This window comes from Neolamprologus brichardi, chromosome 10 (genome assembly GCF_056152115.1).
Source record: "Neolamprologus brichardi isolate AB-2024 chromosome 10, ASM5615211v1, whole genome shotgun sequence".
NCBI lineage: Eukaryota > Metazoa > Chordata > Actinopteri > Cichliformes > Cichlidae > Neolamprologus > Neolamprologus brichardi.
In genome coordinates this window covers 11,180,720-11,206,670 of record NC_142113.1, presented here as the reverse complement: position 1 = coordinate 11,206,670, position 25,951 = coordinate 11,180,720, and the positions used below count along the sequence as shown (strand labels likewise).

Below are 25,951 nucleotides of genomic sequence, written 5' to 3'. Positions count from 1 at the left end.
AAATGTAGCCCAAATAATGCTTTAATCTCCGAGTTTATTTCAAAACCAGGGATTTGTGTACGTGTGAATAAAAACTGAAGGAGAACAGATTATATCCTCTCTCTCTCTCCTTTGCATCACCACCCTGTCAGTGGTAATTAGAAGGCAGACATGGACTAACTCTCCAGAGAGCACCCAAATTTGTTTCAGTTGGTCAAATGGCCAGGCCACAAAAGGCACTCTGCAAGTAAACAGAAATTGTGCACGTTATCTCACTCATACATGTTTAATCAACATTGGGGCTACATTTGCCGAGTTCAAACAACACAGCAACTCATTAAATGCCCTCCTTTGGTGCACTAACTCACAAATAAACCCCCCAAACTGGGTTATTTAAACTCAATTGTACCATATTTACCCTGTACATCCATTGAAAACTGGGTTTTTACTGGGTAGATTCTTTTGGTCTCACTGTTTAATGTTGCAGAAAATCCCACAAGTTTATTTGTAGCCACAGCCTTAAAATTTGTAACATCGCGGGCTGCCTCCACAGACAAACTTTCTGTTTCCAATTAGCTCATTGTGTTGTATTTACAACAATGCCATGCCTGTTTTTTGCCTCTAACTCGCTTCTGCGCTCTCTGTTGCTGCCTCATTACTGATAAGTGGCTCACTATCTACACAAGCTAATGCTTTACAACATAAATGTGAGAATCCTTTGCATCACACAGCACTTAAAACCAACATTCACGCGCTGTACTTATACTCTGACAGAAACAAAGGCTACAAGAAGACAGAATGGTTTTGATTAAAGACAAAAAGGCAAGCCGTCTTCATACAGAGCTTACAACTATATCGTCAGCCTTGCGAAGAAGCGCTTGGGCATAGAGGTACCTTACACAGCATGTGTCAGCTTTATGGTACTCACAATGACAATGCAGACATGCTGGTGTTTTTGGGGTGGTGAAGTCTGATAAACTTTGGCAACGTTTACAGAACCGTAAAACACCAATGAACACACATTGAAACCTCTAAAAAAAAAAAAAGGTTCATTTTTCTGTCAGCCACTTCTCCTTAGCCACCCTTAGTGACCTAGTAAATTGTATTTTTTATATTCTAGAGGTGTTTACATTTCAGACTCAGGATTGTAATCAGGTGAAATGGACCACATGTTCCAATATATGATAGAGAAAAAAATTAACGAAAATAATAAAATTGCAAAAATAAAATTAGTACTAGTAGTTTTTTGGTAGGGTTGTCTAACATTACAATGTGATTGCATCTAAAAATTAAGTTAAATGTATTTTTCTTAATGTTTCTTTGCTGCCTTCAAGCCGCTGAATGGAATTCTTGTCTGAACCGACATTTCTGCCTTCTCTTAACCTTTTGCCTCAATTTGTTCTGGCATTTTCTCTAAAATAATATATTCCACTTTAATGTGTTTAAATAGACTTAGCTTATTATACTTTCAAACCCTTATTAAACCTGGCATGCCTAATATATATATTAAAATATATGTATATATTTAAAATCATATGATAATTAAATATATACAGAAAGAATTGGCCACACTTATAAAAAATAAAATGTATATATATTATAAAAAAGTATTATTTCACCCATCACTTATGCTCTTTTTCATAACCTGAAACTTATCAAATCAAACAAAAACACTTAACTGATTGACAGTGACTGATTACTCAAATTTAATTTAACAGTATTACTCATCCAGTAGTATTAGTTTATTAAAGTACTGCTGATGACGGGTGACAGGAATGGCAGCAGTGTTCATAAACCAAAGCACTGGGCAATTTGAAATTGGATCTGATGACTGGTGCAAGTTAATTGATCGTTATTACGAAGTAAATATTGATGTGCAAAGTGAATGACGATCGACTGAATAGCTGTTAAAACATGTTACTAAAATATTAGTATAATTCGAGTAGAAAGCTTCATTTGGAAAGCCTCGTTTTGATCTGCCCACACAGAAATTCTTAATTCCTTGAAGGGCTTGAAACATTTGCAGGCATATGCAAGAACAGCCAGACTAGAACAATAATAAAGGAAGACAAAGCAAAGAATTAATGAGGCGACTGCTACCACTGTGCTCTTTTGAACAATGTGAGACATGATGGGTACCACCCAACTATTTTCTAATCCAGGACTGTGGGGGCAGCAGTCTCAGCAGAACCCCACCACCTCCTCCACTTCTTGTGTATGTGTGCATTTGTGTGTTTCGGATATCAGAAAGCTTCCAAACCACCAGGGAGTAAAAATTTCCCAAGTGTGTCCCAGAACCCATCGGGATCTTCTCCCTCCTGAACTCCCTTCTTAGAGTGAACCCAGACATCCTTCAGGAAAAGCTCATTGTGTCGGTCCTTTTGTTTTGCTCGCTACTGACTGGTTGTGGCCATAAGGGAGGGTCTGAACAGTTGCTGCCCAGAAAATCCACAGCTATGCCTTGTGGCTGTTTTCACCACAACAGACCTGTATAGCTGCACTGATCCACTGATCAACCTGCTGCTTCAAGGTAGAGTGATCAGTCCACCCTCTTCCAGCAGAGAACCATGTCTTCAGACTTTTAATCCTCATACTGCTTAGCTGCTTTGCAGTGTATTCACTGTGTACAATAATACAACACTTGCCTTCACAGATACCAGTTTTTCTATTCGTTTGATGTCTGTCTTTATTTGTTCATGTGGATTACACCCACTGCCATCACTGAAGGCTTTCAATTCTTTCATTTAAGTAAAAATGTATTTCACTCTGGAAAAGGGGGGGGAGACCCAGGAGTCATGCTACTAGCAAGCTATAGATCATATAGAACAATCTATTTATTTAGTTTTTTTATATACTAAATATACCAAATGTTTAAAGACAAGACAAAAACTTGTGTCTTAGCAGCATTGCTTTTGTATTGTGTTGCTTTTATAGTCACATAGCAGCGTGTTAAGTGAAGCATTACTTCTCAGCTTTGGCCGTGTTGAAAGGGCTTTCTGGCATTGTAAATCCCCAAGTACGGCTGTACAGTTGTATTTGTTTTTGGTGGTCTCTAAGCTGTTAAGTCCACTTAGTAAATGATACATTCACATACAATAAGCTTTTAAAGACAAATATAAACCTCTCTCTCTCTAAAAAGTACACCTTCTTACAAATTAATATTAGTGAGGGACAGAGAAATGCCAAAGAAGAAGCAAGGAGGTTGAGTTAAAATGAGGTGAACTGTAAATGAGTGACAAATGCTTTCACAAAAAATAACCGCAGCAGCGCTGGCAGACAATACCAGCTCCCTAAATTCAGAAATAATGACGCAATCCTGCAGAGCCGAGGCCTTCAAAGCATTTGTCAGTTCAGATCCTGTAGACGTGCTGATTAAATGGATTTAAGCAGTTGTTTAGTGAGGAATGTCAATCAAAGCGGGGCGCTATGGTGACGCACTGTGCACTAAACTTCCCGTGAGACAGATTTATATTCTAAAGCCTAATACCTGTGCAGTATGTGGAAATATGTAAGGTATCAGTCTCTCCTTGGGAGTGTTTTCCAGTACCTCTAATAACACAGCAATATTTTCATGCAGATCCCCTTCAACTAATCACCCAAAGCTTAAGATAGATGAAAGGTAGCCCTAAAATTGAGAAAGTTCTTTGCCAGTGCTTTCAAAAATACATTCCATATTAAGTTTATGATATGAGTTTTATGATCGAGTCAGTAAAAGTAGGGATGGTCTAAAGAATACTTTGCAGTTTTTCATAAGGGCTTGGCAAGATATCAATATATTTAACAGAATTTTATATAAGAAATGACATTATAGATGCTGTACATTGAGCGCGCAGATTTTCACCTACATGCATTTTAGCGGTGCAAAACAGTTAATCTCTCTCGCCGACTGCTCACACATTAGAATTCCAGATCTTAGTGTTTTTACTTTTTTTGGCTCAACTCTGCAATGATAGAGGGGGATGCAGTTGTAAATTTGCATGAACTAAGTGTTTATTTTCTTTATCCAGGCAGTAAAGATGGTTCACAACATTTGGATTTATGTAATAACACTATTTTTACTTGAACTATTCAGTTCATTTCCATTTTATTTATATAGCACCAAATCACAACAAGACCCTTTAATATAGTGGGGTTTAATATTCTGTATAGTTTTTTTATTATATCCTGTTCATAGCCTGTACATAGCTTGTACTCACTACAGCCTGTACATACTTATAGTTATAGAATATTCATAACATACTTCATACCGTGTACATTATAACTTACCATAATAGACCCATTTCTGTAATAGACTTACATATCTATATTATTGCTAATATATATTGTAATATATCTATATCATGGCTAAAGCACTTCTGGATGGATGCAAATTGCATTTCGTTGCCCTGTACCTGTGCATGTGCAATGACAATAAAGTTGAATTCTATTCTATTCTATTCTATTCTAATAATATAGAGAAAACCCCAACGATCAAATGACCACATTTGAACATGCACTTGGCGACAGTGGGAAGGAAAAACTCCCTTTTAACAGGAAGGAGGAGTAGCCATCTGCTGCAATCATTTGGGGATGATGGGAGGACAAAAAGCACACTGCGGAACTATGGTTTTAATGCTAATATTATATAACGTAATAATGTTAAGGTCTCTAATGTATAATAGTGTTAATAATATTAAAGTAAGTAAGTAAGTAAGTAAAATTTATTTATATAGCACATTTCACAGATAAAAATCACAAAGTGCTTTACAAGTATGCCATACCCCCCCAAAGCATTGCAATGGGAAATACAGAATTCCAAAGAATGAGTTTTATTTGCTGGTGTTTATTTTAGCTCCATAATACAGCTAAGCTGGTTCCAAAAATGCTTTTGGGCCTCTAAGGATTATCAAGGATGCCAAGGATTATCATACTTAATCATGCAACTTTTTCATCATCTTACAATACATTTCCCTGCTTGTTTAAACATGTTAGTCCTTGTAATACTACATCAGAGCTCAGGGATCTTTGTTGGCCTTGGCAGAACTGCCACAGCATCAGATCTACTCATGTGGAAGCACAAAATGATTTTTTTCACCATTTCATTTTCACCCCTAAAAATCTATACTGACCTTGTGCACGAGCATCATAAAAACATTTCTGCAGCCTTTTCACGGCCTAGTGCAGAGCTGGTGAATGCTGATCGACAGGTTCAGTGTTTCCAGCCGAAGCAATCACAGAATTATTTTTGCTGTTATTCAGTACATAATGGTATTCAGTGACTATGACTGTCTTGCTGATGCTATTTACAGTGTACTTTACGCATGACATACACACAATGGCACTCCTTTGATCAAGTGAGTATTATTCACTCGGCTGTCTGCGTGTGATACATATATGGGCCAGACTGGCTGCAAGTCAGCTATCTGACTCACAGACAGGTAAAAAGCACAATTTTATTCCTAAGATGTTGATTTTCACCCTAGTGCCACCACTGTGTTTGCATTCATGCTTTTAAATAAAATGTCTCTTTAGCTACTGAATTTGCTGATATACACACATCATCTTGTAAAAGCTAAACTAGGTTCTCTCATAATCTTCTAACTTTTCTTTGGAACCTGGGACTATAGTTTCCAATTTTCTTTCTATCAAACGTTCATGTTCTAACTGAAAAAAATATGACAAACATTCAGATTTCATTTGATGAAGGATGAGAATTTTGTAAATTCTGAGCTTAAAAAATGTTTTCAATGATTCAATATTGACTATTATTGCTGCAGCTGTTGATACATTTAAAACGTGATTAATTAACTACTTGTTTTAAGTCTTTTTCAGGGTTTCCAGTAGTTACATTTCTCTGTACAACTCAACAGCAACCTCCTAGGCTTGGAAATTAAGCAAACCTGGAAGCGTCAGTTGAGGCAAGCTGGAAAAGTGAGTCAATAGACTGCCATGTTCAAATATCTGTATATAATGATTAGAGCATATGTATGTAAATATGCCTCTATGTACCCTTAACATTGGGCCAATCTGAATGAAACTTTGCATGGACATTGTGACGCATACAGTAACTTCCAATAACTTCTATATGATCTTTAAAAAACCCATTCCATTCGCTTCCGCTTATCCTTTTCAGGGTTGCGGGGGGCGCTGGAGCCTATCCCAGCTGTCATAGGGCGAGAGGCAGGGTACACCCTGGACAGGTCGCCAGTCTGTCGCAGGGCTAACACACAGAGACCGACAACCATTCACACTCACATTCATTCGCACATTCACACCTAGTGACAATTTGGGTTATCCAATTAACCTATCCCCACAAGCTGCATGTCTTTGGACGGTGGGAGGAAGCCGGAGTACCCGGAGGGAACCCACGCAAACACGGGGAGAACATGCAAACTCCACACAGAAAGACCCCGGCCTGATGTTGGAATTGAACTCAGGACCTTCTTGCTGTGCGGCAACAGTGCTAACCACCGTGCCACCGTGCTGCCCTTCTTTAAAAAACCCATTTATTATAAATCAAAACTAAGTTTTTAAAAATCTGTTAATATTGGCGACAGAATTTTGCTTGACTTGACTAAATACAGGATGATGAATTTGAAAAACCATTACAGGCCTGGCAAAAACTGCCCACAGGCTGGAGTTTTGTTAGTCCAACAAAACAACATTAAGAAGCATTTTTACAGACTGATTATAAAATGGCTTTGATCTTTATGGATAGTTTTCTGTTTCATATGGTGGGTCAATTTTGTTTGAACTAACCCATCTACATAAACTACTGGTCAAAGGTTTTAGAACACCCCATTTTTTTAAAGTTATTTATTGTGATTCAAGTTGTTTAAGTCCAATGCATAGCTTGAAATGGTACAAAAGTAAGTGCTCAGATTTAAAAAATAAGGTTCAACAGCTTAATTGTGGTAACAACTCTCAGTTTTAACTGTGAAGAGAAGACTTCAAGCTGCAGGTTTGACAGGACGAGTTGCAGAAAGAAAGTCATTGCTAAGACATCAGAATAAGACAAAGAGGCTTGCCTGGGGCATGAAACACCACCACTGGACTACTGAAGACTAGAAGAAGGTACTATGGACTGATGACTCAAAATTTGAAATCTTCACTTCATCACGCAGTATCTCAGTATGCCATCAAGCAGATGAAAGGACGGTTCCACAGTGTGTGGCATCAACTGTCAGACATGGAGGAGGAGGTGTGATGGTCTGGGGCTGTTTTGCTGGATCCAGGGTCGGTGACTTGTACAGAGTGAGAGGCACCCTAAACTAAAACAGCTACCACAGAATTCTGCAGTACATGCAATACCCACTGGTTGCACCTAGTTGGTCAGGGGTTCATCCTACAGCCAGATAGTGATCCAAAACACAAGTCCAAGATATGGCAGAACTACCTCAGGAAAAAAGAACAAGATGGTAAGCTTGAAAACATGGAGTAGCCAGCACAGTCTCCAGACTTAAACCTCAGTGAGATCGTTTGGGATAAACTGGACAGAAGAGTGAGAGCAGAGCAACCTTTAAGTGCCACACATTTATGGGAACTTCTGCAACAGATATGGGAAGAACTTTCTGAAAAACATTTGATGTCTATTGTAGAAAGAATGCCAAGGGTGTGTTCAGCTGTTATATCTGTCAAAGGTGGCTACTTTGATGAGTCAAAAATTTGAAAAATTGAGGTGTTCTAAAAGTTTTTACTGGTAGTGTATAATACTACTACTACTACTAATAATAATAGTGTATTTGAGGCTTAATGATAGGAGAGGAATGCTGTCACAGTCAAATGTATCCCAAGCTTCCTAGCATAAGCTTATAAGGAAGCGAGTCACCCTTTCATACATATGGAGAACTTCTGGCTGTAAAAAGTGCTGAGTGCCAGTGGGTGAAATCTTTTATTATGCTTTCTTTTTTCTTTTAGGAAAGTCAAAATAAGGATGCTCTCATGCCAAATTAAGACGGTTAATATATCTACTAAACAGCACCTGCAGATTTTTTCTTTCAAGTGATGGTGTTGACCTCCGAATCGCCACAAAAAAGGCTCACCTCATTGTGTATAGAAGCGTGCCGTTGTCGACTAGTCGTAGCAGTTTGTTAGGAGTTGTCATGTTGTGGGCTACAGATTTCTTTCCGTTGTGGAAAAAAGTATCAGGAGTCCAGATCTTACTGGCCAGGAGGTTGTTGAGGGGTAAAACCTGCATGGGCCCGTCGAACTTCAGCCGCTCATCCCTCCAACTCTGGCGAAAGAAGACATCGATGGTGTACTCCTAATGGGAAGAGAGTTTGAAGAAATAGTTAGCAAGGTAACAATTCACAAAACTGGGAACATTCAAGCCTTACGATGCTCTTATTTGTGAAAGCATACCAAAAAAAGGCTACATGATGTTAAGTTGAGCCACTTTTTTTGTTCTTTTATTTCCACTTTTGCTTTTCCTGCTTTAGTGAGTCAAAGTGCGTTTCCATTTTTGTGTGACACGATTACTGCTCCGTTAACAATGTTGTGTTTCTCTCACACTTAAGGTGTTGGAGCCTCAGCGAGAAAGCTTGTAGAACATCTGTGTCATGTTTTATTAATGTGCGACACAGTATTTCTGCATCGTCACCAACACACGAAAGACCAAACAAACTAAAACAAATGCGGGAAGTAGCTGTTCAAAATGAATTTCTTTCACATTATTCATTCAATGGGTCTTGGTGTCCTAGCAACTGCTTTTCCTCGCCAGCTGTGTACAGCGGCTTTGCAGACAGAGAGCTGAAGCTTCAACAGAGTGAGATGTGGGGAAGCTATGCCACAACAGTGCGCGACAAAGGCACGGTCCACGTGTTGCTATCCATTTTAGAGCTTTTTGCTTGTTCGCTGAAAAAGCTCAGGTACCGTGAACTGTAACTGGCTGCCCCCCTGAGTGACACCTTGATTAAGTCATTTCCCATTGGTTTTAACAACAGGATTCCTTCATGCTCAGTGGGAGAGGGTGTGCAGCTTCCATTCAACACAGCAACAGGCCTCCTCTAAACAGCACAGGACGGACGTCTGTTAATTGATGCGATTGACCTCCTGAAGGCCTGCAAACTTGCAATGCTATACAATAATTACATCGCATCTGTCCTCACAGCAGTGCTCTAAAGCCCACAGAGAGCTTCACAGACTGATAAAAGCCAGAATGTGACTAACGTGCGCAACCCTCATTCACTTTATTTCATCTTTGCCCCATTTATTAATTAATTTCAGTCTCTGGTTCTTTTTTTTTTTAAAAAATGGTAAATGGTCTGTATTTGTATAGCACTTTACTTGGTCCTAAGGACCCCAAAGCGCTTTACACTATACACAATCATCCACCCATTCACACACCGGTGATGGCAAGCTACAGTGTAGCCACAGCCGCCCTGGGGCGCACTGACAAAGGCGAGGCTGCCGGACGCTGGCGCCACCGGGCCTTCTGACCACCAGCAGTAGGCAACGGGTGAAGTGTCTTGCCCAAGGACACAACGACCGAGACTGTCGGAGCCGGGGCTCAAACCGGCAACCTTTCGATTACAAGACGAACGCCCAACTCTTGAGCCACGATCGCCCCAATCACCTACTAAAGAGTTCAAAAAGTAATTCGTGTACCGTTTTACCCATTAATTATGTCAGACTGATTCCTTCATGCATTAAGTTCTCAGTGCTGTCATCAAAGGACTCTCCAGGTCACAAAAAAGACTAATGACCAAACACATGTGGACAGTAGGGCAACCATGACACTGATTTATTGTTCTGTCCTGTGCATCTTTAACAAAAACTTTCCTGCACAGTCTAAGAAAGTTTGCTCTATCTTGGCATACAAAAAACAGGAACCCTAGTAAAACATTTAAATCCCCATCGCCAAGGTTATCCTTTTGTTATGCATGTTAATCACGTCTTTATGAGATGCCAAATCAGGCCTCAATTAGTGTAAAACATGCAGTGATGTAAACTGACAATAGTGAGCTTGGCCCAGCTGGGGTGAAGCCATCATTTGTTTGTTTCCTTTGGACAGAACCTTCTGTAAACACGGGGAATTAATTTGAAGACTGAAAGACAGAAGTGAGGAAAAGTATAGTCAATCTCCACAAGGCCAAATGGCACAAACCATTCAGATGCCAGCTGGTGTTCCTCCAGGGACTGAGTGATTGATTTCTCCTTGACAGAGGAGACAGAGCGGAGCTTCTACCCAACAGTGGCTGTCAAATATCTTTTTTTACAGCAGTCAGAATCATGAATAGATTAACTATGGCAAACAACTCTAATTTAAAGAACCCCTTTAAACGCATGACACCAGTATTAAAACTGCATTCATTATTTGTCTTCACATAATACACAGACCATTTTTACAAGACTGCTGGCATCTTGCCTTTATTAGAAAGATGAATATTTGGGGGGATTGATGTGCCCTGGATGGATTCAAAGTGAAATGTGCAGATGCTCTGTCTTTCTTACCCAGACAGCCCACAAATAAGTACAAATTCAATAACTGTAAAAACACATTTGCTAAGGATGTATGTTTATTGCTGCAGTTAAAAAACCAATGAAATCATAAAAGTTGTAACTGGATCTAGACTACAAGAAAATTTGTGGAGCATGCTGAGTTGTAAATGAAATCATTTGATTGGGCTCTGATAAAAAATGTAAAGATTTGCATTTTATGGGTTGAAAATTCCTCAACAGGATGTAAAAGCTCACCTTAAAACAAAAAGGCCTTTAAATGTTATGTATTGTGGACATGTATATATAACTTGTGAAGGACTGCTGTCCTGTACAGGGTGTACTCTAATCTGTTCACTATCAGCTGAGACTGAATCTATTTCCCTGGAATCCTAGTTGGATATTCAGTTTTGAAAATGAGCAGATGAAGGGTCACCTTGTAAAGCTAGTGCTGACATAAAGTCAACAGCTTGAGACCAATCAGAGGTGGGCGGTCCACCCTTCAGTGGCAGGTCTGTGAAACGGCGCTCATTTTCAATTAATCCTCAAGGCTCCCGATTCACAGGAGTGATGTTTGGAGCTATAGTTTAAACTTGGACTTCTGATGTCTGTAGAAGCATCACTGTACATTAACCGTAGACATTAACCCTAACCTAGACTTTTACATGACTTGGCAAAGGTAGCAGCTGGCAGGATGGGCTCCTTGACTCATTTTACTCCTCTCTTGGCCTTGCATTGACTAAACGATAAAAAATGTCCCCGTTTTTGACATTATTGGAGATATAGCAACAACTCTAATCGATAGAGATGTAGTTTTCCGCAACAACCAATTTTTAGCCCACTGTTTGCGAGCAGATCTATTAAAAAAGTTCTAAAACAATTTGCATGAAACTGTTACTTTTGGAGTTGACTGAAATTTGGGTTAATGAATTTTCAGTAGCATTAATTACCGCAGCAACACAGGAAAAAATGGGAGACATTCTCTTGATGACACACTTCTGGAAGCAGGAACTCAGTTCAGGTATGATGTGAAGGGAATAGTCAGCCTTTGTGTGGGTGTGCAGTCTTGGACTGTTGTTTTTTTGTAATTTAGCAGCGGGGTGAAGTTACAGTTTAATTACTATAGAAAGTAATTATCTAAGGCTACCCTTATTATAGTCATTACTTAATGTGAAAAAGAACTAAAGAAAGGTACTTCACAACAAAATACCGTAAATGACTGCTATAATCAATATTAGAATAACAATTAAACTAAGACTAAAGTAAACTAAGATGAGCTCACTGGCCACTTCACTGAATGCCCCTTTTCCTTCAGAATTGCCTCATTTCTTCATGCCATAAATCCACAAGGTGATAAAAACATTCCTCAGAGATTTTGGCTGCAGATGTGCCAGCTGCATGTTTGCAACCCATGATGTGAATCTCTTGTTCCACTAAATGCCACAGGTGCTACTGGATATAAATCTGATGGTCATTTAAGTAAAATAAACTTAATATCGCGTTGAAGAAACCAATCTGAGATGATCTGAGCTTTGTCATATGGTGGGTTATCCTGCTAGGATAATGCGCCTTTATCAATGTGGTCATAAAGGAACGGACAACACCAATACTCAGGTGGGCTGTGGTGTGCTGATTTGGTACTAAACACCCAAAAGGTGGCAGGAAAATGTTCCGCACAACATTACATCACCAACAGCCTGAATCATTGATACAAGGCGAGATGGATCCATGCTTTCTTGCTGTTTATACCAAATTCTAACTGTATCATATGAATGTCACAAGACTCAGACTCATCAGAAAAAAATCAAGACTCGTCATGCTTTTCAAATCTTCTATTGCCCAATTTTGGTGAGACTCCCAAATATAGTTTCCTGTTCTTAGTATCTTCAGGTCAGCTGATCAGCTGCTCCTGAAGATAGCCAGGACTGGGCGTAAACTTAGAGGAGATCGTGCTTTTGCTGTAGCAGCTCCAAAACTGTGGAACGAGCTTCCTTTAGAGATTAGACAGGCCAGTTCTTTATCTGTTTTTAAGTCACTCTTGAAAACCCACCTCTTTACCCTGGCCTTTGACACCACATGAGATGTTGTTTTTTATTTTTATTTCAGTTGTTTTTAGGTGATTCGATGCTGTTTTATCTTGTTTTTGTTTTAATATAGGGCTGTTTTAATTTTATGTTTTATGTGTTTTATTTATTTATTTATTTTGCTGTTTTAACTTATTTTCTGTACAACACTTTGTTCATGTGCTGGGTATTTTAAAGTGATTTATAAATAAAATTGGATTGGATTGGATAGTATACACAAGTGGCAACTGGTGTGGTCTTCTGCTGCTGTAACATATTAGCTTCTGCATACCTTGGTTGTAAAGACTAGTTATTTGAGTTAATTTTGCCTCCATATCAGCTAAAACAACCATTCTCCTCTGACCTCTCGAATCAGCAAGGTGTTTTTGCACAGAGAACTGACACTTAATGGATATTTTCTCTTTTTCAGACCATTTTCTGTAAACCCCATAGACAGTATATGTGGGAAAATTGTAGCACATCATCAGTTTCTGAAATTTTCAGTTTAGCCCATATGGCACCAACAACCATGTCACATTCAAAGTCACTTAAATACCATTTCCTCCCCATTCAGATGCTTGGTTTGAACTTCCAAAGGTCGTCTTGACCATGTTTACATGCCTAAATGCACTCTTACTGCCATGTGAATGGTTAATTATATTTGCATTAAAGAGAAGTTGGACAGGTGGACCCAAAAAAGTGGCCAGTGAGTGTATTTTATGAAAGGATTCAGTCACAAATTATCTTTCAAGCCCTTAGTTGTTTCGAGAAGCAGCAATTTTCAGCTACGGAGCTACGGAGCTTTGATGAAGCCTCTGTACCCTCGCTGCTCACCAAAGATAGCAACGAGCTGGGATGGACAGATAGATTAGACAGACATTTTTCTCACATGTTGTGAAAGGACCACAATGTGGCTAAACGGCGAGAAAATCTGGACTTTGATCTGATAAACACAGCGATGACTCCAAATAAATGCTAATAATGACTTTTGAGTTAGATGTGTAAGTACAAACAGTTTCCATTTGAATTTTGTCTTACTATATCATCAACAGATTTATCACCAGCTGCAGACGTTTGATAATAAATGTCCTCTTTTAATGGGCTTAGATGTAAATTAAATTCCTCCTAAACTGCCTGACTGCACCTCTCTAAGACCATAAAAAAAATGAAATTTCATGAAGTGAAAGCTTCAAAGGGCACAGCTGGGGTTATGTCTGTTTTACCATCTATTGAGAAGGTTTACTGGGGAAATCAGATAAGGTTTCATTTTATTTGTTGCGTATAAAGAACACAGTGCATTATGGGAACAATTCTTAATAAAATCGAGCATATTTGTGTTCATGTTTTTTCTGCCTTGGGTACTGCAGAACCAAATGAACTAAAATGAATTAGGTAAAACCAAATCTCTGCCACAACTAAATGGGTCTCTAATGTTTTCAAGTTGGGTTTAATGGCTGAGAAATTTCAGTAGATACTGAAGGGCTCGCCACTGCAGTAAAACAAATAATTCACATTAGTGAATTATGGAATGAAAGGAAATTAGGAAAATATGAACAGTTGTTGAGGTAGGATGTACACGAGACTGGGCTAAATGAGTCTAGACGTTAAAAAACGAGACCGGGTGTCTGGATCTCTGGTAATGGCAGGAAGGTTGTGTCTAATATCTGATAGAATATTAATGCAGTCTTTTATCATGAATTAATGAGTTCATTAAATTCTAAACATTTAATTATTACATCCTCTTGTAATAATGTCGCTACGGCTTTGTTTTAAATTGTTTCTTTTCTTTCTTTTTTTTCGTTTCAATGAGTTCTTTTTATCAAACGAAATCAGTTTTTAGCCAAAGCAACCTGAACAAGCCGTTTATGTCAGAAAATTTCCACTCGGTAACCCATGCTACTGTTATTCGTGGCTACAACTGGAGACATTTTTTTCTTTAGATTAGCAGACTGGTTTGGCAGGTTTGATTTAGTGCCTCTGACAAGATAGCATATTGTGCACAAGCGCCGTTTCCCCAATTTACTGTGCAGAAATGGTATGCGTGGTACACAATATGTCATCATGTCTTGTTTTTGACAGTGCACAGCAGCCCAGAGATGAGATACTGGTTCGCTGGTGTGGTAATGATACAGAATTAACATAGCTTTTGGGCCCAATTCTTCTCTTCTGTGAGCATCGTGTCAATCAGTCAGAGGCTTGATTAATAATTACAATTTCACCTTTCTCTCTCCACTTGCCAATTATTCTGTCTCACTTGGATTCTTGTTTGCTGTTCACCTTTTCCTGCTGAGAGCAGAACCTGCGTGAGACTTGCATTGAGCTGTGAATCCCATACCAACTCCAATTATTGTCAGAGTTCACAAGCTTCTGCAGCTCTGAGCCGTAAACATGTTTTAGCACTTCACTGCGTCACACTTCAGATAGGAACATTTTGTTCCACGAATATAGAGTCAAGTATGTAGCAGTAATCACATAAAAGCAATAAGGAAATGGGACTCATTAGCAAATTACGACTGTTTGGAGCTGCATGCAGTGATGCAAACCGGAATGAATTACATTTAGAAAGGAAATTTTGGTTTATTCATCATGTGTTATATATCTACTACAAAAATAGAATAAATCCATGCATGCATGTTAAAAAAAATGCATACGTAGTGTCCCCTGACAGTGTTTTCACAGTCCGCAGTAAAAAATGCAAGAGTGAGATTTATGAGAGATCAGGGTTTCCATCTTGTGTCCAATGAAAATCACGTGATTTAGATGGAACATATTCAATTGTCTGTGAAGGTTCTCAGTCATCCAGGTCATCGTAGTCAAAGGAGCTTGCAAAGAAAAGCGTCTGGACTTCTTTAAGTTACTTGAAAACGTTTCACCTCTCATCCGAGAGGCTTCTTCAGTTCTAAGGTCAAATGGTGGAGAGTCCCAGATATAAACCTGGTGGGAGTGTCCCCCCACAGAGGGACAAAAGGACCCCCTGATGATCCTCTAATCGCCTGAGCCAAGGTGTGGAACTGGGTGTGGGTCCCAATCAGCCAGAGTTTCGGGTGAGTTCATTGTGAAACCTGGCCCCACCTTATGCGAATTCCTGAGGTCAGATGGCCCAGGGTGTGAGTGGGCGGCCCACTCATATTCAATTCAATTCAATTCAATTCAATTTATATGTCACCAAATCAAAACAACAGTTGCCTTGAAGTGCTTTATATATATATTTATATATATATAAACTCCTTTTTAAAAGGAAGAAACCTCCGGCAGATCCCAGCTCAGGGAGGGGCAGCCAGAACAAAGGACACATATATGTAAACTGATGTGTGGCATGGTATAAAAACTGAATACCATTATAGTAGATCTGCTATATTAGATTTATAGTGGCTCTGCTGTACTACTTTAACATGGATGTTTTTTTATCCTTGAACTTCCCTTGAGTTCTAGTCCGTACTTATCTTACACTGCCCTTTGGTGCAGTCCCTTAATTCATCCTGTTTGAAAGAAGCTGATTAGCTTTCCTCTATTTAACCCTCAAACGACCAAGCACTTAAATGTAAATCTATATGAACACATTTACATTTAATTAGAGAATCTAATGCTACTTGTTGTAAAACTAATTTTCTTTGTTTTAATACTAATAATATTTCATTTTTGAAACCTGAGGTATGTTCGAATCAGTAATGCATTGCAGTATTCTGGTATTTTAAATGACCAGAATACAGTTTTCTCATCCTTTATAAGTGCAAACAAAGATTTTTGTGCAGACACATTCAAAGTATTTAGATTAGTGAAATATCTAGAAATATGGAATAACTGCCTACAAGCTCGAGTAAGGTTTCACTGGTCAAGTTCACATCTTGCGTGTATTTATGTTTTAAAAGTCAATTGCATACAGTATGACTTGTTTGTGGCTTTGCTCTGGGCTGTGTTGGTGAAGCGTTGCTCTGGTCCCATAGGCAGATTCTGTGTCAGAATGGTTGGACATCTCAGGGATACTACCTTCACTATCCGGTGTCAACTCATCTCCGTCCTTGAGCTGTGTTCACTGTCACTTTGGGCACTTTCAGCACTTTGGGAAAGTATCTGCCTCAAGTCAGTACATTTTGATACTCTGGGTCTGTTATGTCTGAATGTATGAGAACAGGACATTTAGAGCTATCTGAAGCCTGTGCTATCGGCTCACTGCAATTTCAAACAATACAATGAGCTCCTTAATAATAACTTTTCCAGTACTTAACATTAGATGTCCCATCAAAAAAGAGAAGATGGCTGCAGCTGCAAGACTGAAAAGCATAGAAGCCATACAACAGTTTTGCTTGTAATCATAAAAAACGCAAGCCTCCACTGCCATTTACTTGCTAAGGGAATAGGATTAGAGATGGGAATCATGGCGTTTCAAGTTAGTAGTTCAATTCCTTGGAATTGGTAGTCAGCTAGCCTATCGATCCTGCTTATCTGTTCCACTTTCACTTGCGCTACAATCAGCTGATTTCAGTTTGTGTGCTGAAGGAAGACTATAGAGTTGCAGTCTACAGTGTGAACATGGACATTACTTTTATTTTTACTGGACAAAAAAACAAGAGTGTTATGGTTGAAAGTGCATCGGGGACAATTGCACTATGCGGCTAACACAACTTTGGCTCTTTGCAATCATCTGCACAGACATCATGCTAACGCTAAGCTAGCCAAGAACCCAAAGCGACGTTAGCTGAGCCAACCCCCGCCCAGCAGGCAGACCCTAAACCTCAACAGGTAACAAACTGATGAGCAGTCAGACTCCAGCCTGTGTTTCTACCTATTTATGTTTCTAAAGTGAATCGCTGTGGCGATCACTTTAAAGTCTCTTTGTGCTGGTTTTTGTCTTTGCCTAAATACGAGGAGAGAGATCATATGTGTAGCCTCATTCGGATAATGATTTGTGTTGGTGTATGGGACTGCAGCCACAGGTTTAGATTGTTAAAAGGTAATTATGAGACTGTGTTTTGGGTCATTTTATAGAGAAAACTTTATTCTGGGAGTATTACTTTAAAGACTTCTGTTCTGTGGCATATTTGTAATACATTACTTTTTTTCAGTAATGACTCTAATGCTGATCACAACAAAAAGGTGAAATACCTCCAACCTTCACAAAGATTTGACCACACAGAATGCTGTCAAGTTGCACGAATGTAATGTCTTGGATATGCTTCTTAGCGATGGTGGTGACATTTAAAGCAGAGCCAACGAAAACCCAGTGAGAACCGATAAGCAATCGAATGAATAAGTGATATCGATAATGGAATGGGAATAGCTAAATTCTTATCACTTCCCATCCCCATGAAGGATGTTACAGCCTTCTTACTTCTGGCTGCTATTAGAAGAAAAATATAGGCTTTTAGGTTGCAAAAAAGTCTTCCCGTTCTGCTTTCAAGTTGTTCTTGTCCGACACAGGAATCATGCCGCGACACTGGGGAATACAATGACCTGTACGGTGAGTGGAAAAAAGCCCTATTTTCAGATTAAAGTTTTTTTTTCACTTTTTTTCATAAAAGGTGGTGGTGATGACCAATTTAAATTTGGTTTATTCTCTAAAAATGGCATAACTGGGTTAGCAAGTCCTTGAATAAGGGCAACATGATTGATACAGATTCCAGGAGTTAACCTTCAAATTTTAGCAGCTCAAAGATTCATCTGTTCTCTTCAGAATTTGTAGGGGGTTTGTTTTTGGAGCAAATATTTTCTGAATTGTAAACATACAAATATAGGCTGTCATTTTTTCCACATAACCCAGTAATTTTTATCCCCAGAAAATTTTGCAGCCCTGGTGAGATCGGGCAATCACTGCCGTCTTTGTCAAACCGAGCCTCAGCACAGTGCATGTGACAGCCTAAATCGCTTCCCATTTCATCAGCAAAGGCCTGTCAAATCCCACCATGAAACAGGTACATGTGCTGTGACACAGCATGCATGTGGATACGACGTGACTCCATTGACTTACCGAAAGGGCAGGAGAAAGACACAAACGAAAGACAGAAAAAAAATCCACCGGATCGAGTGAGAAAGGGGCAGCTCGGGATAGAGAAACACACCAACCTACTTACTAGAGATCAGCATCAAGATCGTAACCTACATTCTGTGTCTTAGTGTGACAAAGTGCAGAAATCTTCTCTTAGTCAGACACAACTGTACAAAGTGCCCTGCTACTGGCCAAATATTTGAATCAAGCACGATGAATACGCAGATGTGAGCGTTCCTCTCCTTCCAGTATGGGACACTAAAGGTAGATGTGGCAGAAAGGGGTACAAGTGACGTCTAAATGTGTGGCCCCAGGGCGAGGAGACATTTCTAGGACACTTGATGTTACGGAGATCGGTAGTTGGATGTATACAGCAGAAGATAAGATTAAGAGGTCATTGAGTGTGCTCTGACTGTGAATTTCTTGTAACAGTTTGGAGAGAGATATCTCTACAAGTATAGTGTTTGTTTTCTCACGATCCCACATCAACTTATTGCCTGATCTGATTTCATGAGACTTTGTTTGGTGATATTGTTCTTCTTGAAATTGTTTGTTTCCCCTTATACGCATAAGAATGAGGTCTAGTATGAGAACGCTTTTTTTAGGAGACAGCGTTGCACGATAAGATACTTTAATGGCTAATTCAAAAGATATCTTATGCTCCTATAAAGCTGGTTTGCCTTTTTGTTTCAATGACTCTGCAGCTGCCTCAAAGTAATCAGTTAAACTGCGGTTAGCTGTAGACAAAACAAAACTCTCTTGTGTGAACACATCAAGGGAATACCTCAAAAAGCTTCTCTCCACCTCTGAAATACCTCCAAGATTAGCCGTTTCCTCTTTTTTAACTGACCTAGAAAAATGGTTCAGGCTTTTGCTTCCCAGTACTGTTTACTGCAATGCCCTACTCAGAGGCTGTCCTGCTCCACGCTCATTCAGCTTGTTAGCCTGAAAACTCATCATCCAGAAAACACGATCTCGCAACCTCAACCTACTCTAGAGATGCCACCGTCGGCTCTGACGAGTGTCTTCAAAGTTCAAATATACAACCACAAATAACCCACCCTATAGGATTATATATAAGACAGCACTAATTTTCTAAATTTGAAAGAAAAACTACGCCAACTTCCCACCCACTTGTCATAGAAGGCACCCGTCGATGTGGAGACAGGCACCAATTTCAGACAACTCCTTATTAAAATGCACAGTGGGGATTTTAACCCAGCCTACTATCCACATATTTTCCTTGTACAGCAGTTGCTCTTGTCTTGTGTTATTTCTTCCTCTGCTTAAAGGAACCGAAAAAGCTCAGAGTGCTGATCTATGACCAACATTTTATTCATGCAATGCTACACAATACCTTTGAAGACAGAATTTAGTAGATAGTGTAGGAGGAGATTACTGGAGTATATAAAAAAAAGAGATGTTAATCTCCATAAAGTTGCTATCTGAACTGGACCCTTGCAATGTATGCACAATAATGCAAACACAACACTTTAAGCAGTTCACTGGTACAGACAAGATGCGAGCAAGCGAGAGGAACAAAAAGAGCGTCGGCACTACATATGCAAAAGATGTCCTATAAACACATTTGCAATGCAGATATTCAGACACTTGACTTTCGACGTCAGTTCCATTGTGGGATGCCTTTTGACGGCTTAAGCCTGATCATCTTTTCAGACTAGGCTGTGGAAAATCTTGAAAGGAAGTACTTGGAGCCGTTATGCAGCCTTCATGTCAGTATGGAGCAAGAAAACCCAGTGTAGCCTGGGGCCAAGACGAGTCCTTCTTGGGTAATGACCTAAAACTGACAAGACAATGAAGAAATTAAAATAATAATAATAATAATATGTTGATGCTGTGTTTCCCAGGCTGCTACTCCACATACACTGACAGCAAGACAAAGGTGCCAGCGTGTGTGAACCAGCACTGACCTAGCAAACTGCAGCTCTGACCAAAGCATTACCACAAGTGGGCTTCTGTGTCCCGTGGTGTTTTCTGTTGATTCATGCAGCTGCCAAGTGGAGCATGTGAAGAGAATAAAAGACTGGATCTAGAACTGAGCTCTGAGAGACCCCAAAGGTGACATGTCCTGAAAAAGAGAAAGCACTGTCTTCTGTAGTAATGCAACAGAGCCCTTCTCTCAAAGCAGGGAAACTGCTGTCTTTCTCATATTAATAATCATACTCAGCAAGTGTCACATGCAAACATTAAATGAGTAATAACTTTTTTTAGGCTAGTTGTAGGAGGAACATTGATATGTCATTAACTTTTAGTTGACATGGCACAGTTGTTAGCATACAGGTAATTCACATATAAAAATTTCCTTTTATTTTGTTTTATTTGTGTCCATATAGTGAACATTGATCCCAGGAAACTCTTCTAGCACTTTATTTGGTGTCTGCCAACACATGAGCCAAGTGTCTCTTTTATTGCTCAATTCTATGTTCACGAGCTAGTTACTGCCTGCCACTGGATTTGGAGCAGGCTGCGAACAGCGGGACAGATGTGTTCTGTGGCAGCTGGAATGTGGCATGTGTGAAAAGGTGGCTGTGAGTGCAGGTGTATCAAAAGGCCTGCGATGTGTTGAGAAAAAAAAATGCAAAGAACGAGTCCTATATGGAAATGCAGTATTTTACATGTGAGTTTGATGATCATTGAAAAGTTATGGGCCTAGAGTTTTTTGTTTGAAAGATACCGAGTTGTCAGCAGATCTGCACTTTATGAATGTTCACTTTTGCTCTGTGGTTAATTTGCGGTTTGCAGATGAGTCTTCCATGCAAACTAAAGACAACTGTGGCAAGCTGCTAGCAACCAAGGAAACGGCAAAGAGGTTTTTGGTGCAAAACCCTCTGTCACTCGGCAACCTTCAGCAACAACTCATCAATTGGCCAGGGAATGCACATTTTTCCCTAGCGATCGGTTGTTGACAGGGGGCACCTGAATGGTCTCAGTGAAAATGAGGGTATTAGCGATCGATATCACAATGTCTGCCTGCAATCTCCAGCAACCAGCAGGGGAATATTCCTGTAACAGTTGGTGGTTGCCAGGCTGTCGCCTCTGATCTCTAAGCCCGTGTGACTGGAGCCATGGATAACCAAAAGTCAGTATGTTAACAAAGAGCCTCAAGCTTTTCCAAGACGTTTAGAGAAGATTTATCAATTTTGATGTGAGAGTGTTCCTTCTTTACAACAGTTTGTCAGCATGTTCATGTACTGAAATGATGCCAGCACTGTTTGCAAAATACAAAAGACACAGCTGTTGTATCAGCCTTACATGACAGTCACATACAGTGGGGCAAAAAAGTATTTAGTCAGCCACCGATTGTGCAAGTTCCCCCACTTAAAATGATGACAGAAGTCAGTAATTTGCACCAGAGGTACACTTCAACTGTGAGAGACAGAATGTGAAAAAAAAATCCATGAATTCACATGGTAGGATTTGTAAAGAATTTATTCGTAAATCAGGGTGGAAAATAAGTATTTGGTCAATAACAAAAATACAACTCAATACTTTGTAACATAACCTTTGTTGGCAATAACAGAGGTCAAACGTTTACTATAGGTCTTTACCAGGTTTGCACACACAGTAGCTGGTATTTTGGCCCATTCCTCCATGCAGATCTTCTCAAGAGCAGTGATGTTTTGGGGCTGTCGCCGAGCAACACGGACTTTCAACTCCCGCCACAGATTTTCTATGGGGTTGAGGTCTGGAGACTGGCTAGGCCACTCCAGGACTTTCAAATGCTTCTTACGGAGCCACTCCTTTGTTGCCCGGGCGGTGTGTTTTGGATCATTGTCATGTTGGAAGACCCAGCCTCGTTTCATCTTCAAAGTTCTCACTGATGAAGGGAGGTTTTGGCTCAAAATCTCACGATACTTGGCCCCATTCATTCTGTCCTTAACACGGATCAGTCGTCCTGTCCCCTTGGCAGAAAAACAGCCCCATAGCATGATGTTTCCACCCCCATGCTTCACAGTAGGTATGGTGTTCTTGGGATGCAACTCAGTATTCTTCTTCCTCCAAACACGACGAGTTGAGTTTATACCAAAAAGTTCTACTTTGGTTTCATCTGACCACATGACATTCTCCCAATCCTCTGCTGTATCATCCATGTGCTCTCTGGCAAACTTCAGACGGGCCTGGACATGCACTGGCTTCAGCAGCGGAACACGTCTGGCACTGCGGGATTTGATTCCCTGCCGTTGTAGTGTGTTACTGATGGTGACCTTTGTTACTTTGGTCCCAGCTCTCTGCAGGTCATTCACCAGGTCCCCCCGTGTGGTTCTGGGATCTTTGCTCACCGTTCTCATGATCATTTTGACCCCACGGGATGAGATCTTGCGTGGAGCCCCAGATCGAGGGAGATTATCAGTGGTCTTGTATGTCTTCCATTTTCTGATGATTGCTCCCACAGTTGATTTTTTCACACCAAGCTGCTTGCCTATTGTAGATTCACTCTTCCCAGTCTGGTGCAGGTCTACAATTCTTTTCCTGGTGTCCTTCGAAAGCTCTTTGGTCTTGGCCATGGCGGAGTTTGGAGTCTGACTGGTTGAGGCTGTGGACAGGTGTCTTTTATACAGATGATGAGGTCAAACAGGTGCCATTCATACAGGTAACGAGTGGGGGACAGAAAAGCTTCTTACAGAAGACGTTACAGGTCTGTGAGAGCCAGGGATTTTCCTTGTTTGAGGTGACCAAATACTTATTTTCTTAGAAAATCTGTGGCGGGAGTTGAAAGTCCGTGTTGCTCGGCGACAGCCCCAAAACATCACTGCTCTTGAGAAGATCTGCATGGAGGAATGGGCCAAAATACCAGCTACTGTGTGTGCAAACCTGGTAAAGACCTATAGTAAACGTTTGACCTCTGTTATTGCCAACAAAGGTTATGTTACAAAGTATTGAGTTGTATTTTTGTTATTGACCAAATACTTATTTTCCACCCTGATTTACGAATAAATTTTTTACAAATCCTACCATGTGAATTCATGGATTTTTTTTTCACATTCTGTCTCTCACAGTTGAAGTGTATCTCTGGTGCAAATTACTGACCTCTGTCATCATTTTAAGTGGGGGAACTTGCACAATCGGTGGCTGACTAAATACTTTTTTGCCCCACTGTAGCTCATAGAGTACATACTTATGGATATGCTTATTTAGATCGACATAGAAATAGCTCATGAAATGAACTGTGCTTGATCAGAAGCTACACTATCATTTCATCTGTCAAATAAGCAATGTGTTCACACTGTAGCTCACATTATGTTGAAATAAATGTTGAAAAACTGCTGTTTGAACATCCAATCAATATGCTGAATATTTATATATTGCGGGGCAACACGGTGGTTAACACTGTTGCGGCACAGCAACAGCAAGAAGGTCCTGAATTCAATTCCACCATCAGGCCGGGGTCTTTCTGTGTGGAGTTTGCATGTTCTCCCCATGTTTGTGTGGATTCCCTCTGGGTACTCCGGCTCCCTCCCTTCGCATTTGACAATCAAAAGCAAGTAGCTGAAACAACCACAGTTGACTGCAGAGTTACTGAACAGGTAGCAACTGGTCTCCAAACAGTTGAGTCCCGACTCTGGTAACATTTGCAAATAACTGTTGTCTAATTTATAAATGTGGACAGATTTCCAACACATCTGAATCAATCTCAGACCCCATTCAACTGATAGAGAGATACATTTATTGCTGATTATCGCCATCCTGAGACACCAAAGTTGCTTGAAAGAAAGCAAATGACTGCAAGTGGTTGCAGGCCTGATCTTTTGATCTAAAGTATTGAGATTGCAAGCTGACTGCACATGATCGCAATAACTTTGGATTGATTTGGGCCATTAGAAAGGTGTGTGTTGACGCAGGGATTGCATAGCATAGGAAAATAAAGAAGCCACCAACCACGTAGACTAATATCATTTCTGACTTGCATGGCGGTACCTCTTTTGTCGTCGGTTGGCTGGTCTTTTGTTCTTTTTTCTTTTCACCAATTAATTAATTTTCTGATTGTTCCAACAAATCTCTTCTTTTGTGTACTAATACTGACATTTAATTACTTCATCTCATTTAATTCTATTTCATTTAATTATCTAATTATATACAGATATACACCCACTCATTTTATTTGTGTCTTTGTTACCCGGCACACTTAACCATGACAGCATGAATATTTAAGTGTCTCTGTACTCAGTTGTACAGTTGAGTTAGTTAACATAAAGAACATCTGTCATATACCATTAAGGAAGTAAAGCCCTTCACCTTTAACATCCTCTGTAACCGTCTTCACACAAGTTTATGACATCCTCGGGAGATCCTCATCGACTCGTGTTGGAGTCTGACAGTGTGAACACAAGCTGCTGTAGAGGAGCCACGCTTAGAGCCCCAGAACAGAGTGAAGCAAAGCTCCAGTGAGACCGAAACACTCAAAGTTTGGCAAAAACGCACTAATCTTGCTATGTCATGCAGGCTGTCAAGCCAGCTCTGTGCTCAGCCTCGGAAACAAACCCAGAGCTCAAGGCGGTCAATTAGAGCTGCATGATCAAATATGTCAAATGCTGTACAGGGTCTCAAGACAACGCATAAAAATTCTCAGGCAATTGCTGCTTAAAGAGGGTCATCCGAGGCTTTTAAAGGCTGTGTTTTACAGGGAGACCACTTTGACAAGGAACAGTACCATCCGAAAGTTGTCTGCTAGTATATAACATAAATATATGTACACAAAACCATTACTACTAATAATAATATAATAATAATAATAATAATAATAATAATAATAAAAATGCATAAATAACTAAGACAAACAAATCCAACATCCTCTACAAGGACCTTCAAGCAAAGATGCTTACACAATCCAAATGCCACACTAAGCACCTCTGCCAAACAGTAACAGGTAAAGGGATGAAAGCCTTCTTAGGTTTGATGATTCTGATCAGCGTGAGGAGGAAGCTGAGGAAACTGATACTCACCATGTCTGTGTCTGAAACGGGTCCAAAACTCGTGACATAGATGTTTGTCCTCACTTCTGTTACGCTCTCTGAGGAAAAGAGACAACGAGCACCAGAACACATTACGGTCATTACTCAGTCTGTACACAAAAAAAGCATTGCTGCAGCTCTGTCTTTGTTAAGCTGATTGTTTGTGTGCATGACAGTGAAGTTTGCTGGTTGGATTTTAACTAAGCTGCCTTAGAAAAAGCCTAGAGTATTAAACGGTTAGAGAAACACCTCAATTTGAAGGAAAAAAAAATAAAACAAATGCAGAAGACTTATGCATGCTCAGGGAGGAATTTGTGTCCTCGTGGACGGCTTAATACCTGGATTCAAACTGTCTTTATGGATCATTTCATCAAATCCGTGTTCTTGTAGCACAGGCTGCTGGTTTAAGAACATAATGCTACACCAATAATATAAGACATTTTCTAAAATACACACAGCACTGGCTATAACAGTCCTGAGGATTTGGCCCAGGAGTTGTTGTTTGTTTTTTTCCTTCTTCCCTGACCTCAATTTGGAGG

General features: G+C 39.9%; 1 protein-coding gene across 2 annotated transcripts in view; it reads right to left on the bottom strand.

The window, feature by feature from the left end:
• The window catches only part of gabra3 (gamma-aminobutyric acid type A receptor subunit alpha3), a 114,182-nt gene that overhangs the window by 21,422 nt on the left and 66,809 nt on the right, over positions 1–25,951 (bottom strand). For both annotated transcript variants that reach the window (XM_006799464.2, XM_006799465.2), the window contains exons 4-5: positions 25,404–25,471; positions 8,001–8,221 (exon numbers count right to left, since the gene is read on the bottom strand). In XM_006799464.2, coding sequence (XP_006799527.2) covers positions 8,001–8,221; positions 25,404–25,471 — 289 coding nt within the window. The remainder of the gene's footprint in view (positions 1–8,000; positions 8,222–25,403; positions 25,472–25,951) is intronic.